Below are 19,987 nucleotides of genomic sequence, written 5' to 3'. Positions count from 1 at the left end.
GTAATCTTAACTAACGGAGCATTTCTTCGACACTTTTATGTTTATAAAAACCTTAATAACCGACTCCGCGTACAATGTTCAAAGATTATTTATATTAAATTTTAGCTGTATATTACTTGGATTCCTGACGGGGTCCGATTCTGGTCGGAATCCTTTTATTTACTTTATCTGATTAGCAAGCAAATAAAGACTTTGTAAGCTCTGTAAAGATGGTTAGGTACTTTTCTTTAATTTTAAATCAATGGTTACTTTATACTCCTTTTCACGAATTAAATAATCATAAGTTACGAAATCAATACAGTTATAACAGTGTAAAAGTTGTGTAAAAAGTATAATGAGTTCCGTGAAACGATGTCACAGCGCAGCTGTCCATGGCCGTAAATACACTGAATTTTACGACAAACCACGCTCGCTGGAGGCTGATTAAAATATCTTGAGTTACTGTCATTGATGCACTTAACACACACCACATCACCCGTTGCCAGATTGTCTAGTGGTGCATGTTTCTTGGTTACTCTACAATCGATTTTTGAGGAATCCGTTCAAGTCAATAACTACACAACACTCACAAACTAGAATCCCACAAAAGACTAATGTTTTGCTATTCTTTTATTTGCTTAAAATATGATTCATATTAAAGGTGCTCGTGTCAAATTATTTCACCATGTATAGTTCTTATTTAAAAGAAATATATTTAAAAAAAATATTTGTTCATTAAGAAACCAAAATCTCTATAAAACAAGGGTTATTAAAAATGTATTCATTCCGATCGAGACTAAATCTCTGCTTGAGGCTAGAATAGTTTCATCTCTGTTAGATAAACTATCAAAAATATTCCCTGACTTTTCTTCCTTATATTATCGTTTTATAAGACATCGACATTTCAAAGGTGGTAGAACCCTTTGTGGTTCGACTCCGGCGGCACCACCGCCACACCTATTTGTACCTAATAACAACAGTGTTAAGCGCTGCTGTGTTCCGGTTTGAAGGGTGTGGTAAGGGAGACAGACTTTTCCGAGGCGTTCCAGCTTAGTCCTCAGGGGTAGCGGCGCATCTGTGGCCGACCTCAGGTAGGAATATCTAATCCGGGGTTGATTACAGATGTCCATGGGCGGCAGTAGCCACTTACCATCAGGTGGACTGCATGCTCGTCTGCTACTCTTATATTATAAAAAAAAAAAAAAACATCGGTTTAAATAAAATAAACATACCTCAGGTGTAATGTACACGTTCCATTAGAGCGTCGGCGGAATGGAGGAAACTAACGTAATCATCTGCATACCGTGGTTAATACTGTTTTTGTGAAAAGCTAGTTTCACTTAGCTCAGAAAGTTATCTAAGGAGTATTTATTATTTCAAGTAGTATTAAGCGTATTTAATATTATTTTCACATCAAAACCATCATGCAAATTGGACTCCTGTAACTGTTTGAAGTGCGTAAGGCCTCTTACAAATTAATTTACAATTTATTCTTCAAATTTGAACATAGCAACTTTTAGTATCGCATTTTTAGCCAAAAATAGCCTAGCTTAGCTTTATAAAAATTCTCTGTACGGAACCCTATCAAGATTTTATTATTATTAAGGTGTACTGTACATTGTACCTATAGCATATTAGTAAGCTCCATCTCTGCCACTTTATATTGTTGTTTATTCGTTAAAATATTTTTTCTGTCTTCAAACATTTTTTTTTCTCGGCTCTAAATATAAGATCTCCTTTTATCTTAATGATTCAAAGGATAACCGAGCTGTTATTTACACCTCGTACTACATTTTCATTTTATTGTGTGAGCGCTTCGAGGGAGGTTTTTAAATTTAAAATGAAATTGCTCTTCTGCTAGAGCGTTATAAAAACCAAGGCCAAAGTTAATGAGTCAAGAAAATACGTACAATTAGTTATTAATTTACTAGATAAGTTACGTCTTGTCCCTGTAGTTTCGGGATCAGAATAGGGCTACGGTATCCCCTGCCTGTCGTAAGAGACGACTAAAAGGGGTTGCGGGTGGCAAGAGTGGGAGCTCGAACCACCTGGCCAGCGGCCCCGGGAAAGACGGCGGTATGTGTGGTCGCATACCGTCGTACGCACCAGACGGTGCGGCCAGCGCGAAGCTCACCTGGGCGCAGCCCGGCGTGGCAACGCGCTAAGAGGACTCCGGTTGCGTTGCTTTGGAGATCTTGGAGCCCTTTACGCAGCGCCGAGGAGTGCCACTGGGGGGGTTTTAGTGCAGTAACACACATCCTACATAACCCTGCGTCGCTCCCACGGCACCGGGTACCTTTTGAAGGATTCCCCCTCGTAAACAAAAAAAAGATAAGTTACGTCTGTTACTTATCTAGTAAATTAATAACCGGTTTCTCGGAAACGGTCCTAACGATATAGCTGAAATTGATAGTAATGTTAGAATAAACTTTCCAAGTTTCATCTACATAGAAAAATCATTCCAAGTTTATTCTAGGTAGTTAATTCTGATAGATTGTATAAGGTCACAAAAATAATTTATCTTCTGAGAAATATTTTAAATATTTTCTTTGTTTCAACACCTTATCATAGAACTATTGAGAAGGTTGTCGTGGAAAAAGGAACACACGTAGTGGAGCCCGATCGTCCAAGTAGGTACCTACTGTTTGTTATAAATGGGATTTCTAACAGTATTCCAAGTAGGTATATAGAAAACTGCTGATTTTATTTTTAGTAATAACATATGGTGCTAGTGTATATATATTTTCAATTAAACTAATTACTCTATTACTATAAGTCCATGTAGGTAGTCGTTTGTGCAATGTTCTGTGAATATACATATATGACCATAAATGAGGTCGTATGTTCTTGTCTACCTAATCTTCGAATGTTTTACTGTGTTACTATGCACCGGGCATCGGGATATAAAATTATTAGAGAAACAGAACCCAGTACCTATTCCTTGAGCAAATTACTCTTTAATATGTTAAGAAACTTTCAAGGAGTTGTAGTGCTTTGTTACATCAAGAGCTTTGCACACAAAGTACGTTATAACTGAAGGTTATTTCGTGTGGTATGTTTCAGGTTCAAAATTTGAGTAGTAGTAGCCCGGGGGGCCGGCTGAAACTTTACACGCTTCAATTAAAACGACATCAAAATCAGTTAACAGTGCGAATATATTTGCATATATTTAGGAGTAATTGTTTACGATTTCGAGTTAAGGAGGTGCTTAGTGATTTAATATTTCAATAAGAATATTAATTAATATTTCATGATAAAGAGTGTTTTATTACCAAAATGTACTTAGTAATAAGACAACTTTGGGATAATATTTCTAACCGAACTGTCATAAAATTTATCGGCCGGATGGAAATCTTTTATTCAAATTTATAATTACAGAGTTGGGCCTTGCGTTTTCACCCGCATTTTAAAGGTGTAAATAGCCGGAAAGTTTCATGAGTGTACTGTGCTATACATGTCTCCGAATTTACTCCTTATAAAATCAGCTAACTGTAACTGAAACTTCTGTTACAATCGCTCCAGCCGTTTTAAATATTGGCCGGAACAAACAAATAGACATACAAAAAAAAAAATGTTTTCGTTATAGTTATTTGTATTCTTTGCCGTTGTTGTTTTACACAAGATTAGGCTTTCCAATATTCAGTGACTTATTTTTCTCCATATTTATATAGGTAGACGCAAATACATTATGCTTATGATGACACATTCTGAATAACGAGGTACGGAGAATATTATTAGAGCCGACCAAAAGCGTATCGGACCGCGCACAGTGAAGGGTTCCGTGGTGGGGTTGAATGTTCACTTTATCGCCAATAAAAACATGTCTGTATAATAATGTCATAATCTTTCTTTGAACCAAAAACCAAAGTTATTCTTGCGATCGGCCAATATATCTCGAAGACTACATACCATAATTATTTTTCAAAATTTTGAATTAAACTGAACGTTCAAAGTGATTAGAAATCGGGTTCAAAGAATCCGTTACTCTGTTACGTACATACATACATACATACATACATACAACCCAAGCTAATAAAAGCTTGTTAAATAAATTAATACTCAAGGATTGGAGATTTTTATAACAACTAGAAAAGCATATAGTTTACTGGCTATAAAATATAGATATAATAAAAATGTCACAAAAACATATTCGAAGAACGGCGAAATTATAAGGGTTTTTACCATAAATCTACGGAATCCTTTATAATTGGGCTGATTTTCATTACGTTACCGACAACTATAACCCACGCTAAAATCGCACAAGGAAAATCGTTAATCCATTAAAACTCCATTATTCTCCACAAATTGATGAAATTAGATTTCATATTAACATATCTTTATAATCGCAGAGATTTTATATAGTGTATTTTAGATCAGAGATGGAGAGATAAACAGGTTAGTAAAATCTGTCCCCATATCCAATACTACATGGTGACCACTACCACTCTGTCAAGAATAAAACGACTTGAAAAAGAAGAAGATTTAAAGAAAATCGGATATGTCGTGGGCTGCAGTAAACATTGCATACTGGTAAGGCATGTGGGTGCGATAAAATTGTACACTGACCCGCCGCTTTCGGGGGGCATTCTACTATATTTTCCACTGGAGAGGTTATTGTCCGATCCGGGCCACGAACTCGCGACCTCACGTCAATGAGCCCATCACTCTTCTACGGAATATAGGATTATCGTCGACCTCAGTAACGAGTGAGTTCAATCACTTGACACATCGATATAAAGTTTTGACACTTGAGAAAATTGTTTTTACGAAAGAAGCAAGCGAGTAATCATTCCACCTGATGCTAAGTGGCCTTTTTGCAATGACTTTGCCATATAACGTCAGAAAATTGCTTATACAGTCTGCTGTTCGTCGAGTGTTTTTTTATTTATTTTACTTATAATCTTCACTACACTTCTATTACTTGTAATCTTCACTACCTCACCATCAGGAGAACGAGAAATGATCTAAGTATTGTTTTGTTTAGACAATATTTCCTATGTTGTTTACCAAGTGATTATACAGAATTATTTGCTTTCGGAAACTGTTTGTTTCACAACTCTTGAAAGATGATGACGCTTTGTTGCGATATCTCAACGAAAATTGCCCCAATTTATCTTTGTTCCTGTTGGTATTTTGGGAATGTTGTACCGTTTAACAGTTTCCTTTGATTGTTTATATCTTCTACTAGCTATGTAACTCATGATTGAGCGGGTGAGAAATAATGCGGCGTTATTTGCGTTCATGTCTATTCTTGGAAGCGGTTATGCTGATAAAAGGATTTTCACGGAATGGGCTTCTTATTTACCCAATATTGTCTAAATACACACTACTGGCTATCTTCGAGAGCAAATACTACTGTCTATATCACTAAAACGAGAGAATTTGAAAAGCTCTTCCTACCGGGGTTTCATTTATAGCGCATAATGACTGTAGTAGGAAAACCATCGTTCGTTTTATCTCCAACCGTTTCGACGTTACATTGCCGGGAGCGACCGTAAACCTCACCCGACTCGTGTACTCCATTGGCCGCTTTGTGTATTCTTTTATCGTTACTCATTTTATTGTCACGCCGTAAATTCTTCACGAGTCTTGTCCGGAATGGATGTTTCCGCACTTTGAATTAATGTCACACATAGTGGAATCGACAGTACCTACGGTAATTTTGTATTAAGCCAGTGATTCTCTTGCAGCATTTCTTATTTTCTGATTGTTCAATGACTCGGTCACAAGTCACAAGTCCTGGCAAAATTGAGTTCCCAAGTTCCAAATTCCAGGCATGAGCCTTCTCGAAGTTATGTACTCGTATTGTAAATCAATATAACATGCTTTAACACTAAAGGAAAAGGAGTACTGTATGGCTATAACAAAAAGGTTTCAACGGTGCGTGAAGTCTATTCTCCCGCTCTTAGCCGAATAACAATTTTCATACCAATTGATATAAGGAAGAAATATGTATGGTACATATGTAAGCAACGATGTATCAATTGCTCCACTAAAAGACCAAGCAAAACAATCGCCAAGTAGTTTTGTTGTACAGTTACTCAATTTACAATATTAATACGATATTGACATTACGGTAAATACCTGTAGCATATTATATTGCACATATTTTATATGCTTTAATTGTTATTACTTTCACGTGGTTCATTTAAAAGTATGGTAGTGTACTTGATATCTCCTGCCCTTCATTTTACCGTTGCTTCAAATGTGCGAATATTTGATTTTTTTTCAATTCTGCTTTATTTTAGCGAAACTTCCGAACTTTTATCCGCCTGCTGTCATCACATGAGTAAGGGAAATCTAATTACGTGTAAGCTTTGTGAATGACAACCGTTCATTTAACAGCTTTTCCTTTTTTATTTTCCTTCGGGGTTTTGGTGGACGTATAAAACATGATATTCAATTTTAACCTTTTAGTTATTGTCACATGAAAATTCAATTTTGTAGGTAGATACTGTTTTGTTAATAAGGAAGAAATGGAGGCTGGAATTGAAATTGGCCAAATTTTACGTGTTTGCTGTGTTGGGTGTCAGAGGTTTTTTGATTTAATTTCTCCATTCTTATAATTTGATAATTTTGTGACAATAATTTAAATTAAGGCACTCGGTAGCGTATCAGCCAAGTTCAAAAAATTTAATCAAACGGTCTTCCGAAAACAATATAATCTCGCAAAAAATTCTACAAAACTGCTATTTGGTGCAAAACTGCAACAAGTTCCACGTATAAGAACTTCGCATATTAATAGCACAATGGTAACATGTTTTCTTTCGGACTATGGAGCAGCTGAGTACATAACCAGTTGAACAAAACCTTGAGAAGTAAGAACCTGATGCTTCTAGATTCAACCAAATTACAAGTGAGTTGTTTTTACACTCACAACTTTTTATAAATAAGGTATCCTTATGGTGTGAATTATGAGTGTCCATTCGTTAAACCTGGGTATTTTTTTAAGTTTTATAAATATAACGGTCAAAATAAAAATATTAACAAGACCTACAGTAATATTATTACCATATGATCTGCACAGAAAGAAAACACTCAATAACAATAATTATTATGACACATATTATAGATGATATTCGAAAAAAATAATATCTTTTATTGCTTCTAGAGCAAGATTCCTCTATTAATTTGAATAATATTTAGAAGCTCCACTGTTCGTAGGTATGCGTGAAATAGTGTGCACTTTTGCACTCCGACAGTAATTTAGATACTGCGAGCGCAAACCGTCAACAAAAGTAGTCTTATTATAGTCTCGTGAAACTCGCCTCGCTGTATTAAAGTCGAGAAGTGAATTCCGGGAAGTACTCCAAATTGTTTGTTAATCTTAGGACGAACCGAAAGCATAAAAAAATGTTTGTGTTTAATACTGTTTTACGTTAGAAATATAGTATAATTCTCCTAATTTATTGTATTATATTGTATTATTATTATTACATTAAATGTTTAATAATACGATATTTAAAAAATCGTATCTGTTTCGCTGTACAATTTAAATGATTTTACGAAAGTTCATATACATAGCAAATTAGTATCAAAACCTTTTATCTGGTGGCTATTTTGAAAGGACTAAGCGACCTTTTTCCATCTTTCGCTTCCAAGACCTATTCACGGGTGAATAAGCTTTTAAAAATTATTTTATAAAAACATGTAGACAGTAGACAGCCCACAGGCTAAATAAACTGGCATTTCATTATTCGAACTGTTGAACATTTCATCTTGATATTTTAAAAAATGCCACCTCCAAAGCGACATGAGGATGGCTTATTTTGAAGAAATATATATTTTTAATAATTCCACTGTACTCGTGCATATGAAAAGCGTATGTAATAGATTTAAAATAACAATGGGTTCATTAACGAGTGGACTTAAAGAAAAACTGATCAGCGTAGATACTAGTGTTCGATATTTACTACAAAGTGTAATAATATTTACATTGGATATAGTTTAAATGCAGTTACAGTTTTGAACGCTATTTTTTAAATTGCCGGTATAACTGATATGCCCCACCTACAGAGATAAAGGAAATAAAATGTCGATATAAATCTATCCGTAATAAAAGCTTATGAAACAGCCGAAGGCTCGGCTCTAGGTTTCGTAACAATAAAAGAAACGACGCGCCCGCAGACGACGGCAAACATGTCAGGGGATCTAATTCCCTGAATTTCTTACAATAGAGACCAGACGGCAAAGTGAAAACCTTTCTTATGTATAATAACGCGTAACAAAGGGAACCACAAATGATTTGTATTATCAAATGTGTAAATGTGAATAACAATCGGCATCATGATAGGCATTTCGATGTTATATTGCAATACTTAGTAGACAAATGTATTTTAAACAATTGTAACGACCTTTTAAATAATTGGCCAAGTGAACAAACACACGGCCAGGCGTAGAGACGGACAGACAGCGGAGGCCTAGTATTAGTGTTTCGTTTTCACCCTTTGGCTACATATTGATATTTTTATGATAAAATTACTACTTAATGATATCGCCAGAGTAAGTTAAATTAAATTTACCAGATACAGATACTTTGATCTTTGATTTTATCTATAAGATGTTTATTTAATTGAATGGAAAATACGGAAATTAAAACACTATTAAGTAATTTTCTAACGCTTCTTTTGACGAACCCTACCTTTGAGAAAACAAGAGGTAGGTATCTTAAAAATAAAAACCACGTCCTCTTTGAACCTCAATTATCATTTATCTTCATTATTTCGAAAAGTTCTTATCAACGAATACAATAAGATAATTGGGACGTAAATAATTAGTAGAATCTAACTTCAAAGGACTAAAAGGAGATCGTAAAATGTTTAATGGTTTCAGAGCACTTTGAAAGCTTCAGAAGTGTAAGGTGAGGTGGAAATAAATGAGTACCTACTACGTAATAAAATGTTAATAGGTATTAGAACAAGTTGTAAGTTAAACGTAGGTTTTTTTGTGGTTTTTGATTTTATTAATTTGTTAGCAATTTTATCATAATTTCTCTGTCAGCATGACGACCATGACATATTTAAATTATGGACATAAATAACTTGAGTATTTTATAAAAAATACACAGAAAGATACACACACACACACAGAAAAGTGAGAGCTTTCATGCAAGATTAATGATTTCTATAACTGTGCCTAACTGTAAATCAATACAAATGCGCAAATGATCCATGTATATAACGATGAAGAATTACATTTCCAGAATTTACCATATCTACTAATGTGTGGCTCTTTAACCAGACTGAGAAGTAGGTAAGTCAAACATTTAAATGCATAATTTAAGAATTCGTTTACTTTTCCTATTCGTTCACAAGGTTTGTACCTGCCAGTTGTTATGCGTCAATTAGGAGTAGTAACTAATGGATCCAGCTGAACATTAAACAGTTTACCAACTTGACGTCATCGACTGTTTGAAATGGTATATGAAGGTAGTAGGTAGTAGTACATAGCTTCATTAGAAAAAATTAGGTTTTGTAAGTCACTGCTTTAGCTAACTGAATCAATGTAAGTTATATAAAATTACTTGACACCATTAAAATTTAAATTAAATTCATCAGCTACTTCTAAAGGAAACTTTTTAGGAATCCTATGAATTACTCCAACTTCTAACAACTGCCAAATGGGCAAAATATTTGAAGGACAGTTTAAATCCCATGAGTGCAGGTTCATACTGGCAATCACTCAACTCAACTGTTGGTTGAACAGTAACGCAGGCAGTAGTATATGTATATTTTTGCTATGACGTGGAAGTTAAGATTCTTAATTTTTCTTATTTTAATAAAGTGTATAGTATCTATGTATAGTATGTATAATAGACCTCTACATTTTACCTATAACATTATCTTATGGTTGGTTATACGTAGATGTTATAAATGTATGTTGTTATAAAAAACGGTGATGTTCACCATTATCTAGGCCACATTTTTGCTGACCCGAAAAAGGGAGGAAGTATTTAAAAGTCAATTAAGTGTATAGCGTCAACACGCAAAATTCTTAATTTGGGTAAGGTCGGTGTTTATTACGGAAAAAATAATATAAAGCTAAATAAAACTAATTACTTGTAAGTTATTTATTATATACTAACTGGTTATTTATTAGCAAATTTTATAAACATGGGTTATTTTTACCTATATTGTGTAAATTTGATTAAGTAAACTACCCTGAGCCTATAACCGCCGAACAATATTACGAAGCCAGAATAACATTTACAATGTCAATGTTCGACACGATGCAACAAAACCGCAACGCTACCTTCGTACGGTCGCGGTTCTCGGTATCTTTGCCAAGTTCCATTGGGAACGTAAAACATTATTCAACCACATAATTGTGGTGGTGGTTATCATTTCAGGGGATATTATACTTGTGGCTTGCAACTACCGCTGTACTATTATTTTTCACGTAGTTTTTGAAATGAAATACAATGTTAGGAAGCAGCTCATTTAGTTTCAATTATCAAAATAGTAGTAAGAATAATTTATATATGAAAACTATGTTTCTGTTTAAATTATGAACAGACACTTTGATTCGGCGATGCAAGTAAACAAAGTTTAAAGTCAAACTTAATTTCGTGATTTATGTATTCTAAGTAGTACTTCTTTTGGTGCATTTGAGATTAATTTTTATTTTTAGCGGGGAACAAAAGTGACGAGCACAATTTTTAAAGGGGACGGAAGTTCCGCAAACAGATGTACTGCATAGTTTATTTGCTTTAGACGGTAACCAGCGCCATCTAGTTTATAAAATTGAATACATATACATTGAATTACATGCAAACAAATTTTAAAGTTTTATAAGTGTTAAGGTTGTTAGACTGCAACACTGTTAAAAGAATAAACAAATAACTGAGGCTTCGTTAATGTTTATAAAACTATTCAGTGATGTGTACCTATGTTTGTTTGTAATGTTATCTTTTGTTTGTTATCTCAGTAAAAATTTTTGTCCTAAAAATATTTTTTTAATTATGTTAAGGAAGTATAACTTCATTCCACATAACATATCTTTATGTCGCAGGCAAGTTAAGTCTTTAACCAAGTCTTATACCTTGACGCGTCATATATACGCCAATTTTATTAATTTACAATATCGTTGCCTGACAATAATTTTACGTATATAATCCACCTAAAATAAAGGCATGAATATTCTATTTTATTTACATGTATGCGTTACAAAGTGGTATATGGTTTGAAATACATATCAGTCATACTGTATGCACTTACATTTCTCATCACATATTCATGAGTAGCAGATCAGCAATATTTGAATCTTTTATACTTATTATTGGATTACAGAATGAGCTATACGTTTCGTTTGAAATGCTTAACAATAGTATTGGTCACTATATCGCGCAAAATAACAGCGTTAAATGTTTGCGTAGTCAGTGAACCCGGGTAGAACAATGTGCACGCGCAGGTTAATCATTTCCTCTTCCGCCTTATAATACTACAAATAATAGTATAGTTACACTACGTTATCTTTTTTTAACAAAACATATTCACCTATTTCTATTCTGTTTGTTGCAGGAACTGTCGCAAAAACAAAAAATCGCCGATCCCTCGAAGCACCGCATCTCAAGACTGAAAGCACACTGCCGTCTTCCAGAATATCTCCTAAGAATACTATTAGTATACCAAACGGAATCAAACCTTATTCAGATAAGCCATTATCTAGTACTTCCCTCACAAAAGTAAACGAAAAACGAAGAAGTTTAGATATTGGTAATAAACCCAGCTGTATTCCTCTTTCCAAAAAAAGTCCAGAAAAATCTTCGCGGTCATCTTCTTCACCTGTTAAGCAGGACTTAACAAAAGAATATACTATAAAGATAGACTCCATTCATAAGCCGAAACTGGATTCATCTAAAGGTAAACTTATTAGGAAAAGCCCCGAAAAAGCAAAGAGTGATACTGAAAATAATCGAAACGATAGAAAACATCGAGCTCAAAAGGATAGTGAAAGTCTTAACGAAAAATATCATTATTCAAAGAAAAGACTGACTAGTTTAGATAATTCTCCAAGAGATACGTATGATGCTAAAAACACTACAAGTAAAATTATATTGAGTGATAATTTACATGCAAATTCTAAACTAGATTCTAATTTTGGAGGATTTGAAAATTCGAAAGATACCTCGAAAATGTCTACTCTTCATGAAACAGTTAGGCCGCATGGAAGTTCTAGACTTTCGCAAGAAATGGATAGCTTAGCTGCGTTAACAAAACAAACATTAGATAGGGTTAACAAATTGTCAAATAACTTAAATAGTAATAAGTTAAATCTAAATTCGCCTGAACCCTGTTATGATTCATATTTTGCCTCTACGTCAGAACAGAAGAACAATATTCATACATACAATTATGGCCTCCTTCAAGAAAAGTCGATCCAAAATAGAGGTGTTACAGAAAGACTTAAAGATATTGACACTGCGGCTCAGAGACTGATCGATTTTGAAAAACAAAGTGCAATGTTTTCTGATCTCAATCACGATGCGTCTAGTCAAAATCGCCGTATTGATAACTCGTCGACGGCTTTTCACACGCCTGTGTCAATCTTAAAAAGGAAATCAATTCATGAAGAAAATGCCATTACAAATACTCCAAATCATGCCATTGCATCTCCACCAGTCACTTTTTCTCCTAATGTAATTGAACCTAGAAATTGTCGCTCTGAAAATAGACAACGGCAAGGGATACTTAAAAAACGTCGTAGTCTAGATGAGTCACAGGTTGCAAGGCGAAGATCCTGCAGCCCAGAAGTTTCGTTTGCTGACGACGGTTCAGCGGACATAAATAAACCTATCTTGAAAAATAGAAGATCATCTTTAGAAGATGTTGTTAGAAATAGGTCTCCAGATGGACATATTCAAGGCATACTTAAAAGGAAAATGAGTAGGGAAGAGGATCATAATCATGACGATTTATCTCATGGTTCTCCAGAACCTCATGGAATTTTAAAACGTAAATCAAACTCCAGTTCCAGTAGTAGTACGACATCATTCCATGTATCAATTGCTCAAGCCGTGTTATTGGCAGCTGCAGGTGGTGCCGAAATAGTTGAAGAAGATAAAGAAATAGTGAGACCGATACTCAAAAAGAAAAGTTTTTCAGAAGAGCGACCGTGCCCCGATATATTACCATCCGATACGCCAAAACCCATACTTAAAAAGAAATCCACCGAACACGATGATCACGACTTTGATCTTCCTAAAAAACCAATTTTAAAGTCGTCTAAGAAACTTTCTGGTGACGACGGACACGCTTCTAGTTTCGATTTGAGCGAAGACGACAGAAGCTCACGAAGACCTTCTCTGCTGAGATCCCGAACATCTGACCACTCTGGCTCGGAATGTGAGGCGACGGTGAAACCTATTTTAAAGCAAAGAGGTTCCAGTCTCACTAGGGAACGTAGCCAATCCCCGCGCCCACGACTTTCATTCTGTGCGGACAACGATGCGAATATTAGTGTGACGAATTTCAGTAGCGACGCGAACGACTTGTTGGCGGCTGGACCGCGACGGGTTTTGAATCTCGCGCCCGATCCGGAAGAAATTTATCCTAGTGCTGTAATCCGTCGTAGAAACCTTCGCCCGAAAGCAAATCCTCGTTCTATGAGTTTAGCATGTGATGTCAATGATGAATTGCTTTCGATATTAAACGACCGCAAAATTAAAGTAGACGAAAATTGTGAAGACGAATATCGCGAACCGTGGGACCAAGATACAATTATTACTGGCGGAGAACCTAAAACATTTCCTTCGATTGCCTCAAGAATAAAGAACATGGAAAAGGCTTTAACTAAAGACAATTTTTTAAAGGACCAACCATTTACATCGAGAGTCAAAAATCGTGACAAGGAACGCTACAAAACCCAACCAGTTACAATAGACGAAATGAGATCAATAACTTCAAGGTAAAATTCTCTAATTAGCCCTTTATGTATAAATTAATAGGTATGTTCTATTAATATTAAATGCACGTTAGTCATTGTGATTCAGTGTTAGATGACTGCTCTTTAGTATGCATAAATATTATGTATATATTTATATATGTTTCAAATATCATTGTAAAAGGTCCCGTCGTTTATATACATTAATGTTATCGTACAATTACATTTTTCATTTGTAAAGGTGATTGTGCTTTGTACCGGTAGTTGTATGTTGGAAGCTAAATCTTGGCTTATCGCCATTATTTTGATGGGCTAGCGCGTGGCGTACGCAACAATCAAATGTTTTCTCGTAGCTGTAGATGTTGGTCTTAGTATAGGTATGAGTATGTGTTTGTTAAATGCAATGGATTTCTCAAGTCAGTATTTATTATCACACGTTATAATGGTTTAATGTGCTTCTTTTCCTTACAATATAAATAAAAGTATTTTAATGTTTGTATATAATGCATTATTTTCGCAAGTACTTTCTATGAAACTATTATAGTTCAAGAGTTATTGCGGATGTATCGTATGAGTCATCCAAAAGAACATCTTGCCAAACTATCGCCTGAGTACATATACTTGTTTTCAAGTATTGTTCTATACATATAAAATGTTTTTATTTTATTTTGAGGAGAGTACGCTCAATTAAACCTGTAATAGTATAATCAAATGGTGTTATTTTCGATTATTATCTCATATTGGTAAACATTGCGTGCTAATTCTGCACTCTTCTGGTGTCTGACATCACCCTTTGTGCTTCAGTTTACTTGAATCACGTTCAGTCTACCGATCGTAATATTTAATTTTGTTCTGTTTGTTGCGCTGTTTCTAGTCGAATTGTAAATATTGTTCACAAAAAATGTTCCGTACGAGTATAATGTCAGAGTGGCCTTTTTATGAAATGTAAGTAGAAATTTTATAACAAATATGTTTTTGAGTCCCTTGATTCAAACATTTTTTCGTAAAGCTGTGAGAAATTTCAAGTTACGATGTCTACTAGCAAATGATGTTCCACAAAGAAATGGTCCTCCAGTATGCTAATTTATCCCAAAGATGCGATCTAGTTCTAAGGGACGTGTGTTGTTGCCTATTTCAGTTGTTTTTGCAGCTCAGTTCAGTAGTTTCTTTTTTATAATATGGGAGTAGTAGACGAGCATGCAGTCCACCTGATGGTAAGTGGCTACTGCCGCCCATGGACATCTGTAATCAACCCCAGATAGGATTAGATATTCCTACCTGGAGTCGGTTGCCAGTGCGCCGCTACCCCTGAGGACTAAGCTCCAACGCCTCGGAAAAGTTTGTTTTTTTTTTGAGTTGTTATTGGTTTTTACATTTTCCCAAATCATTATGCTATTTCTAAGTTAGTAACAATTGCTAAATCACTAAGCGACCTTTGCGCCCAATAAATTCCTTCAAAATTGGTTATGCTTATAAATAACAATTTTACAACGGCACTACCAATAATAAATCTAAAATGCACATGGTGTCTTTGTCGTGCTCGTCTGATATTGTTGGCATCACAAAATCATTAAATTTTATTCGCTCATTGTATCTATTTTGGTTGCATCTTTTTTATATCTGTCTTCAATACTGGTTACATTATCTCTTGAGTGATTGACATCAATCCTGTTGCTCGTACTGCTAGTCAAACGGCAAGTTGATGACGGAAATAAGCGCTCCAGTCGTTACTGGGTCAAGCACTATTTCTGGCCCTGTTGTGCTTCACAGCACGCATCCAATGTTTTATGGCCGGACCATCTGATGCTTCAAACTCCGTGTGCCCTTAATTGTATGTTTTGTATATAATACTTGCGTAATTGTAACATTACTCATCGTTTATAGAAGCTATAATTAATAGTGAGTTATACGTGATAACTTAAGAGAAAGGTTTGTTTTAGGATTTAAGATTTCGTACATTTACAGGTGTAGCATGCAGATGTATTGGGTAGTTATATATTGAAAAGAAGTAACTTTTACCATAAATCTAACTAACTATGAATGATCGATGTCGGTCGAAACGACAACGGACATTTATATTTAGATGATATTGACGACGCTGTCAAACATCTTTAAATCGATAGATCGACGTCGCTAGTCCAGATCACTCGCACTATAATTCATCGAAATTTATGAAGGTGAACTAAAACGGCGACCGTCTCTTTCTCACGAACGGCTCTGCTCTACATAATCGCGTTTCTTTTCTCATTTCGCAGTTTGGAGCCGGGCCAAGCGAGTTTCCAAGCGATCGGTCCCGCGGGCTGTAGTTTTCCGAGCCGACCCGTCGAGTCCGGTGCTACTCTCTCGTCCAGGGGGCCTTACGTCGGGGAACCCGAGAGAGATCCATTCGCTGACTTGGAATCTCCCCCGTTTGAAGACAGTTCCTTCGGAGCTAAATCGCCGATTGTCAACGGACTCTCAGACAGTCCTAGTGCTAAGGACGACAGCATTGGTGAGGCCACATTCCTGGATTTTGAAAACATCGGCAAAAATGCTGATAGAAAGCAATCTACTTTAGATGAAATAGAACGTGAAGTAAATAAGGTTCGAGTGGCTCTGGACGAAGACAGCCGCGCTTTAGAAGAAGACGAGCGTCATCAAGCCGAGGCCGACAATTGGAGTTTGAACGTGTCCTGTGATAGCGGAGTGTATAATCGTGCTTCATCCCGTGATTCCGGTCCTCATTCTGGTTAGTATTTAGCTCAAAAACTTATTAATCACGATCGTTTATCTCTAAATAACTAGTATCTACAGGATTTTTTATTTTTATCGTAGTTGAAAGCACCCTGAGTGCTAGCGTATCACATAAACAAATTTATTTACTTATTTAGTGCGATCCGCACAGACTATAAACAACATTATACAGCAAACATGTGGATGGAATCGGGGCACTTCGGCTTGCATTAACTTGCCGTTTGTTTATGTTGTGTTTGGTAAATTTAGATTTGTGAATGCGTCGCTATTCATATTAGGACGGTTTTGAAAATAAACTTGTACAACCTTGTGCACGTCTTTCAGTCCTTTTATTTAGGTCAATGTAATTCATGTATTCATTGTCAACACGCGGTTTCAATTGTAACTGGTATATTATCAATGTGTTAAGCGATTCGTGACATTTTTTGTTATGATCCGGTGGCATTGGTTAATACATTACATGTTACCTTAAAAACAGTAGTGTTGTTCAACTTTCGGCGTCAATGCGGTCATGCCGCTGTTAATATTCATTATACACGTAATAGTAATATTTACTGTAATTTTATTTTGGTTCGTATCGTTGGCTAATAATGCTTTTATTGATTTCCAGGAGAGGAGTTGGGTTTGATCGAAAGCCAGGAGATTACGGAGAACCACGCGACGAACAGCAGCAACAACGACTGGTCGACGTCATCTATCGAGCGTGGTCTTCTCATAATGGACCGGGAAAGGAAGTCGACGGAAACGGAGATTCTTCGAAGCCCAGATAGCAAGGAGAGTGATGATGAGGACAACGATAATTCCGGCTTCGCGTTGGGTTTGGTGAAAAGCAACAGTGTCGTAGCCCGAGCAAGCATGTGGCAACAACTGCAACAACAAGCCAAAGGTGTGTAAAATCTGAATTACTCCTTCTCTACAACTTTTACGAAAAGTATAGTATATTGTAAACATCATCATATTGGTTATTGGTCAGTGTTATTGGTTAGAAGTCTTACTTGGTCTTACTGCCGAGGCACTTATTATGCCTATTTATATGAGTACATATGTTGAAGTACTAAGTATGTCCAACGAGGTCAAAGATTTTAAATAGTTGTGAAGTTATCGTTGTAATGCATCGATATTCCTAAGACTTTCTTATTACAACTTAAACATTAATTACACTTAACCTACATGCAGTTCACCTATTTTAAAGGTTTACGCGTACTCAAATTAAAAATGTTTTGTATATTAAATTTGTAATTACCGTGTACCTTTCTCATTTTCAGGCACACCGAAACCGCTAATACGTCACAGTCGCTCAAAAATAAAGGAGGGGCCATCAGTGACTGAGCGGTTCAAAACTCAACCCGTCACTGTTGAGGCCGTCAATGAGGCGGCCAAGCAGGGATTGTCTCTCGCTCAGTCCAAAAGCACCGCCAACGTGCTAGACAGAGATGAAGATGGTAAGAGATAGCCTTGCAATTTGATTACGTTTACCATAAGGATATCATATTATATCAGCGTGGACTTCAATACAAGCCTGCTTTAAACTTTTATTTGCTTAAGAATATTGAGAAACATTATATTAATTTAAATTTATCTTTGCATCCTTATATTTTAATTTTAGAACAATTTAACTCTTTAAATTTTGTATAGTTTTAAAAATATCTTATCATAGATCATTATGATACCACGACGATCATACCACGGAGAACACCAGGTCCTAAAGGCATGTAAATTGCACTAAGTAAGAAGAATCGAGCTTCCTGTCTTTGATTGTCGGCTTTTGTTTCTTTTTTGCATGTCCTCGACTACTCTACTATGTGTATGTCCGGGCTCTATCGTAAACACACTGCACAATGTAATGTATATATGCACGCGCACGGTGGCAGCTAAGTTAGACGAAGACGATCCGGCGAAGATGTCTCTAGCTGAGAAGATGAAAATGTTCAACTCGAAATTGACTCATAAACCGCCGATGGCAGGACTTCCCACTGGAAGAGCTAGAGAGGAGAGGGTTCCGAGGGCATCTCGGCTCAGAACGATGCCAGTACTCGCGAGCCAAGTCCAAGAAGCCATGGAGCAGAACGAGAGACTCACCAAGTCTTTGACCCACGAAGAAGTGCCTCGCAACCCGGACTTTCAGTTGAAAATGGAACTGTTCCGTTCGGCGAGCGCAAAGAACACCTCCTTAGAGTACCTTATGAGGCAGAACGCGAAGTTTCGAAGCTTAGGTCTGATTCTGTTAATTATTTTGAGTTTGGTTTTGTCGATTTTTTTATGGCTTGGTCGTTTCGCTTACTGGGTTGTTCAGCACTAATCCCTACTTGAATCCTATAGCGACGCGCGCGGTAAGTATCGGTGTCACCTCTGCATGTTCTATATTATTGCATGATGTATATTAATGTTCAATATTTTACTAAGTTTTAACATTAAATATTGTTACTAATAACTGTTGGGGGTGTATTGATTTACAAATGATAAATAATGTATGAATGTAATCATTAAACTATCTATTGTTGGTATGATTAACGATGAGCTATTTATAGAAAATAGTTAAATCATACCGATGTAGAAGTGTTTGGATTACATTTTAATTTTGGTGTAGATGTTTTGCAATTTAATATTATAAATGCACTCTTTAAATCTTCTTTTCTCTTTCGTCAAGGATGATGGATTAATGTTAATGGAATTTTAAAATATTTCAAAAGCGTACTACTATGTAATAGATGTCTTAAAATAATCTGATAATACGGTCCAATAAATCCTTTGTGAGTTCAACTATGTTTCAGTGTTGAGTAATATTTATTTTTAACGCTTCGCTCAGTCATTTGCTTGTACTGAGCGTTTACTCATAACCTGTTTTTTTCTGGAGAGTCATTTCTTCTAACGAAATACTTTATACTAGTTAATATTTTAGTTTCGCTTGCGTATATTCTCTGATTAAGGATTTTTATTTTTCATCCTATAATTATAAATATTTTCGAAACATACATATAACGTGTAAGAGCCGATTAATGAACACATCCTACGAAATGCAACAAGAAATACCAGGGTTGACCGTATTCAATTGCTTTATTAATGATTCTTCCTTTCATATGTGAAAGTATTTCACACCATATAATAAATTGTATGATATCTTATGTACGTATGTAAAGTAGGAAATGTATTTTAACTCGTTGATTGTGTTAACAGTCCTTAAGATAATAGTTGAGTATTGTTACCGTTGTATATATTTTCCGAGTTGTCCCAAAATGTATTAAAACCTATAATTGTAATATTGCGCTATCTTAAATCCACTGAATTTAACAAAACTTGAAAATGTTAAATTCAAGTCCATAGTTACCTGTATATATGTATTTAAAAATAAGCTCTAATATTATATAAACTGTATGATATTTTGAGATCGTGAATG

At 35.6% G+C, this 19,987-nt stretch overlaps 1 protein-coding gene across 9 annotated transcripts in view; it reads left to right on the top strand.

Annotated features, from left to right (window-relative positions):
• Svil (Supervillin) overlaps window positions 1-19,987 on the top strand; it is a 224,932-nt gene that overhangs the window by 109,361 nt on the left and 95,584 nt on the right. For 7 of the 9 annotated variants that reach the window (XM_073091489.1, XM_073091490.1, XM_073091487.1 and 4 more), the window contains 5 exons: window positions 11,499-13,884; window positions 16,116-16,588; window positions 17,204-17,479; window positions 17,859-18,035; window positions 18,465-18,806. In XM_073091489.1, coding sequence (XP_072947590.1) covers window positions 11,499-13,884; window positions 16,116-16,588; window positions 17,204-17,479; window positions 17,859-18,035; window positions 18,465-18,806 — 3,654 coding nt within the window. The remainder of the gene's footprint in view (window positions 1-11,498; window positions 13,885-16,115; window positions 16,589-17,203; window positions 17,480-17,858; window positions 18,036-18,464; window positions 18,807-19,987) is intronic. The other 2 variants (XM_073091492.1, XM_073091491.1) reach the window with 1 other exon arrangement.

Source organism: Epargyreus clarus, unplaced genomic scaffold (assembly GCF_041222505.1).
Source record: "Epargyreus clarus isolate Ecla_fem2 unplaced genomic scaffold, WU_Ecla_fem_2.2 ptg000034l, whole genome shotgun sequence".
NCBI lineage: Eukaryota > Metazoa > Arthropoda > Insecta > Lepidoptera > Hesperiidae > Epargyreus > Epargyreus clarus.
The sequence above is the reverse complement of the archived record's forward strand: the minus strand, read 5'-3'. Positions and strand labels throughout refer to the sequence as shown.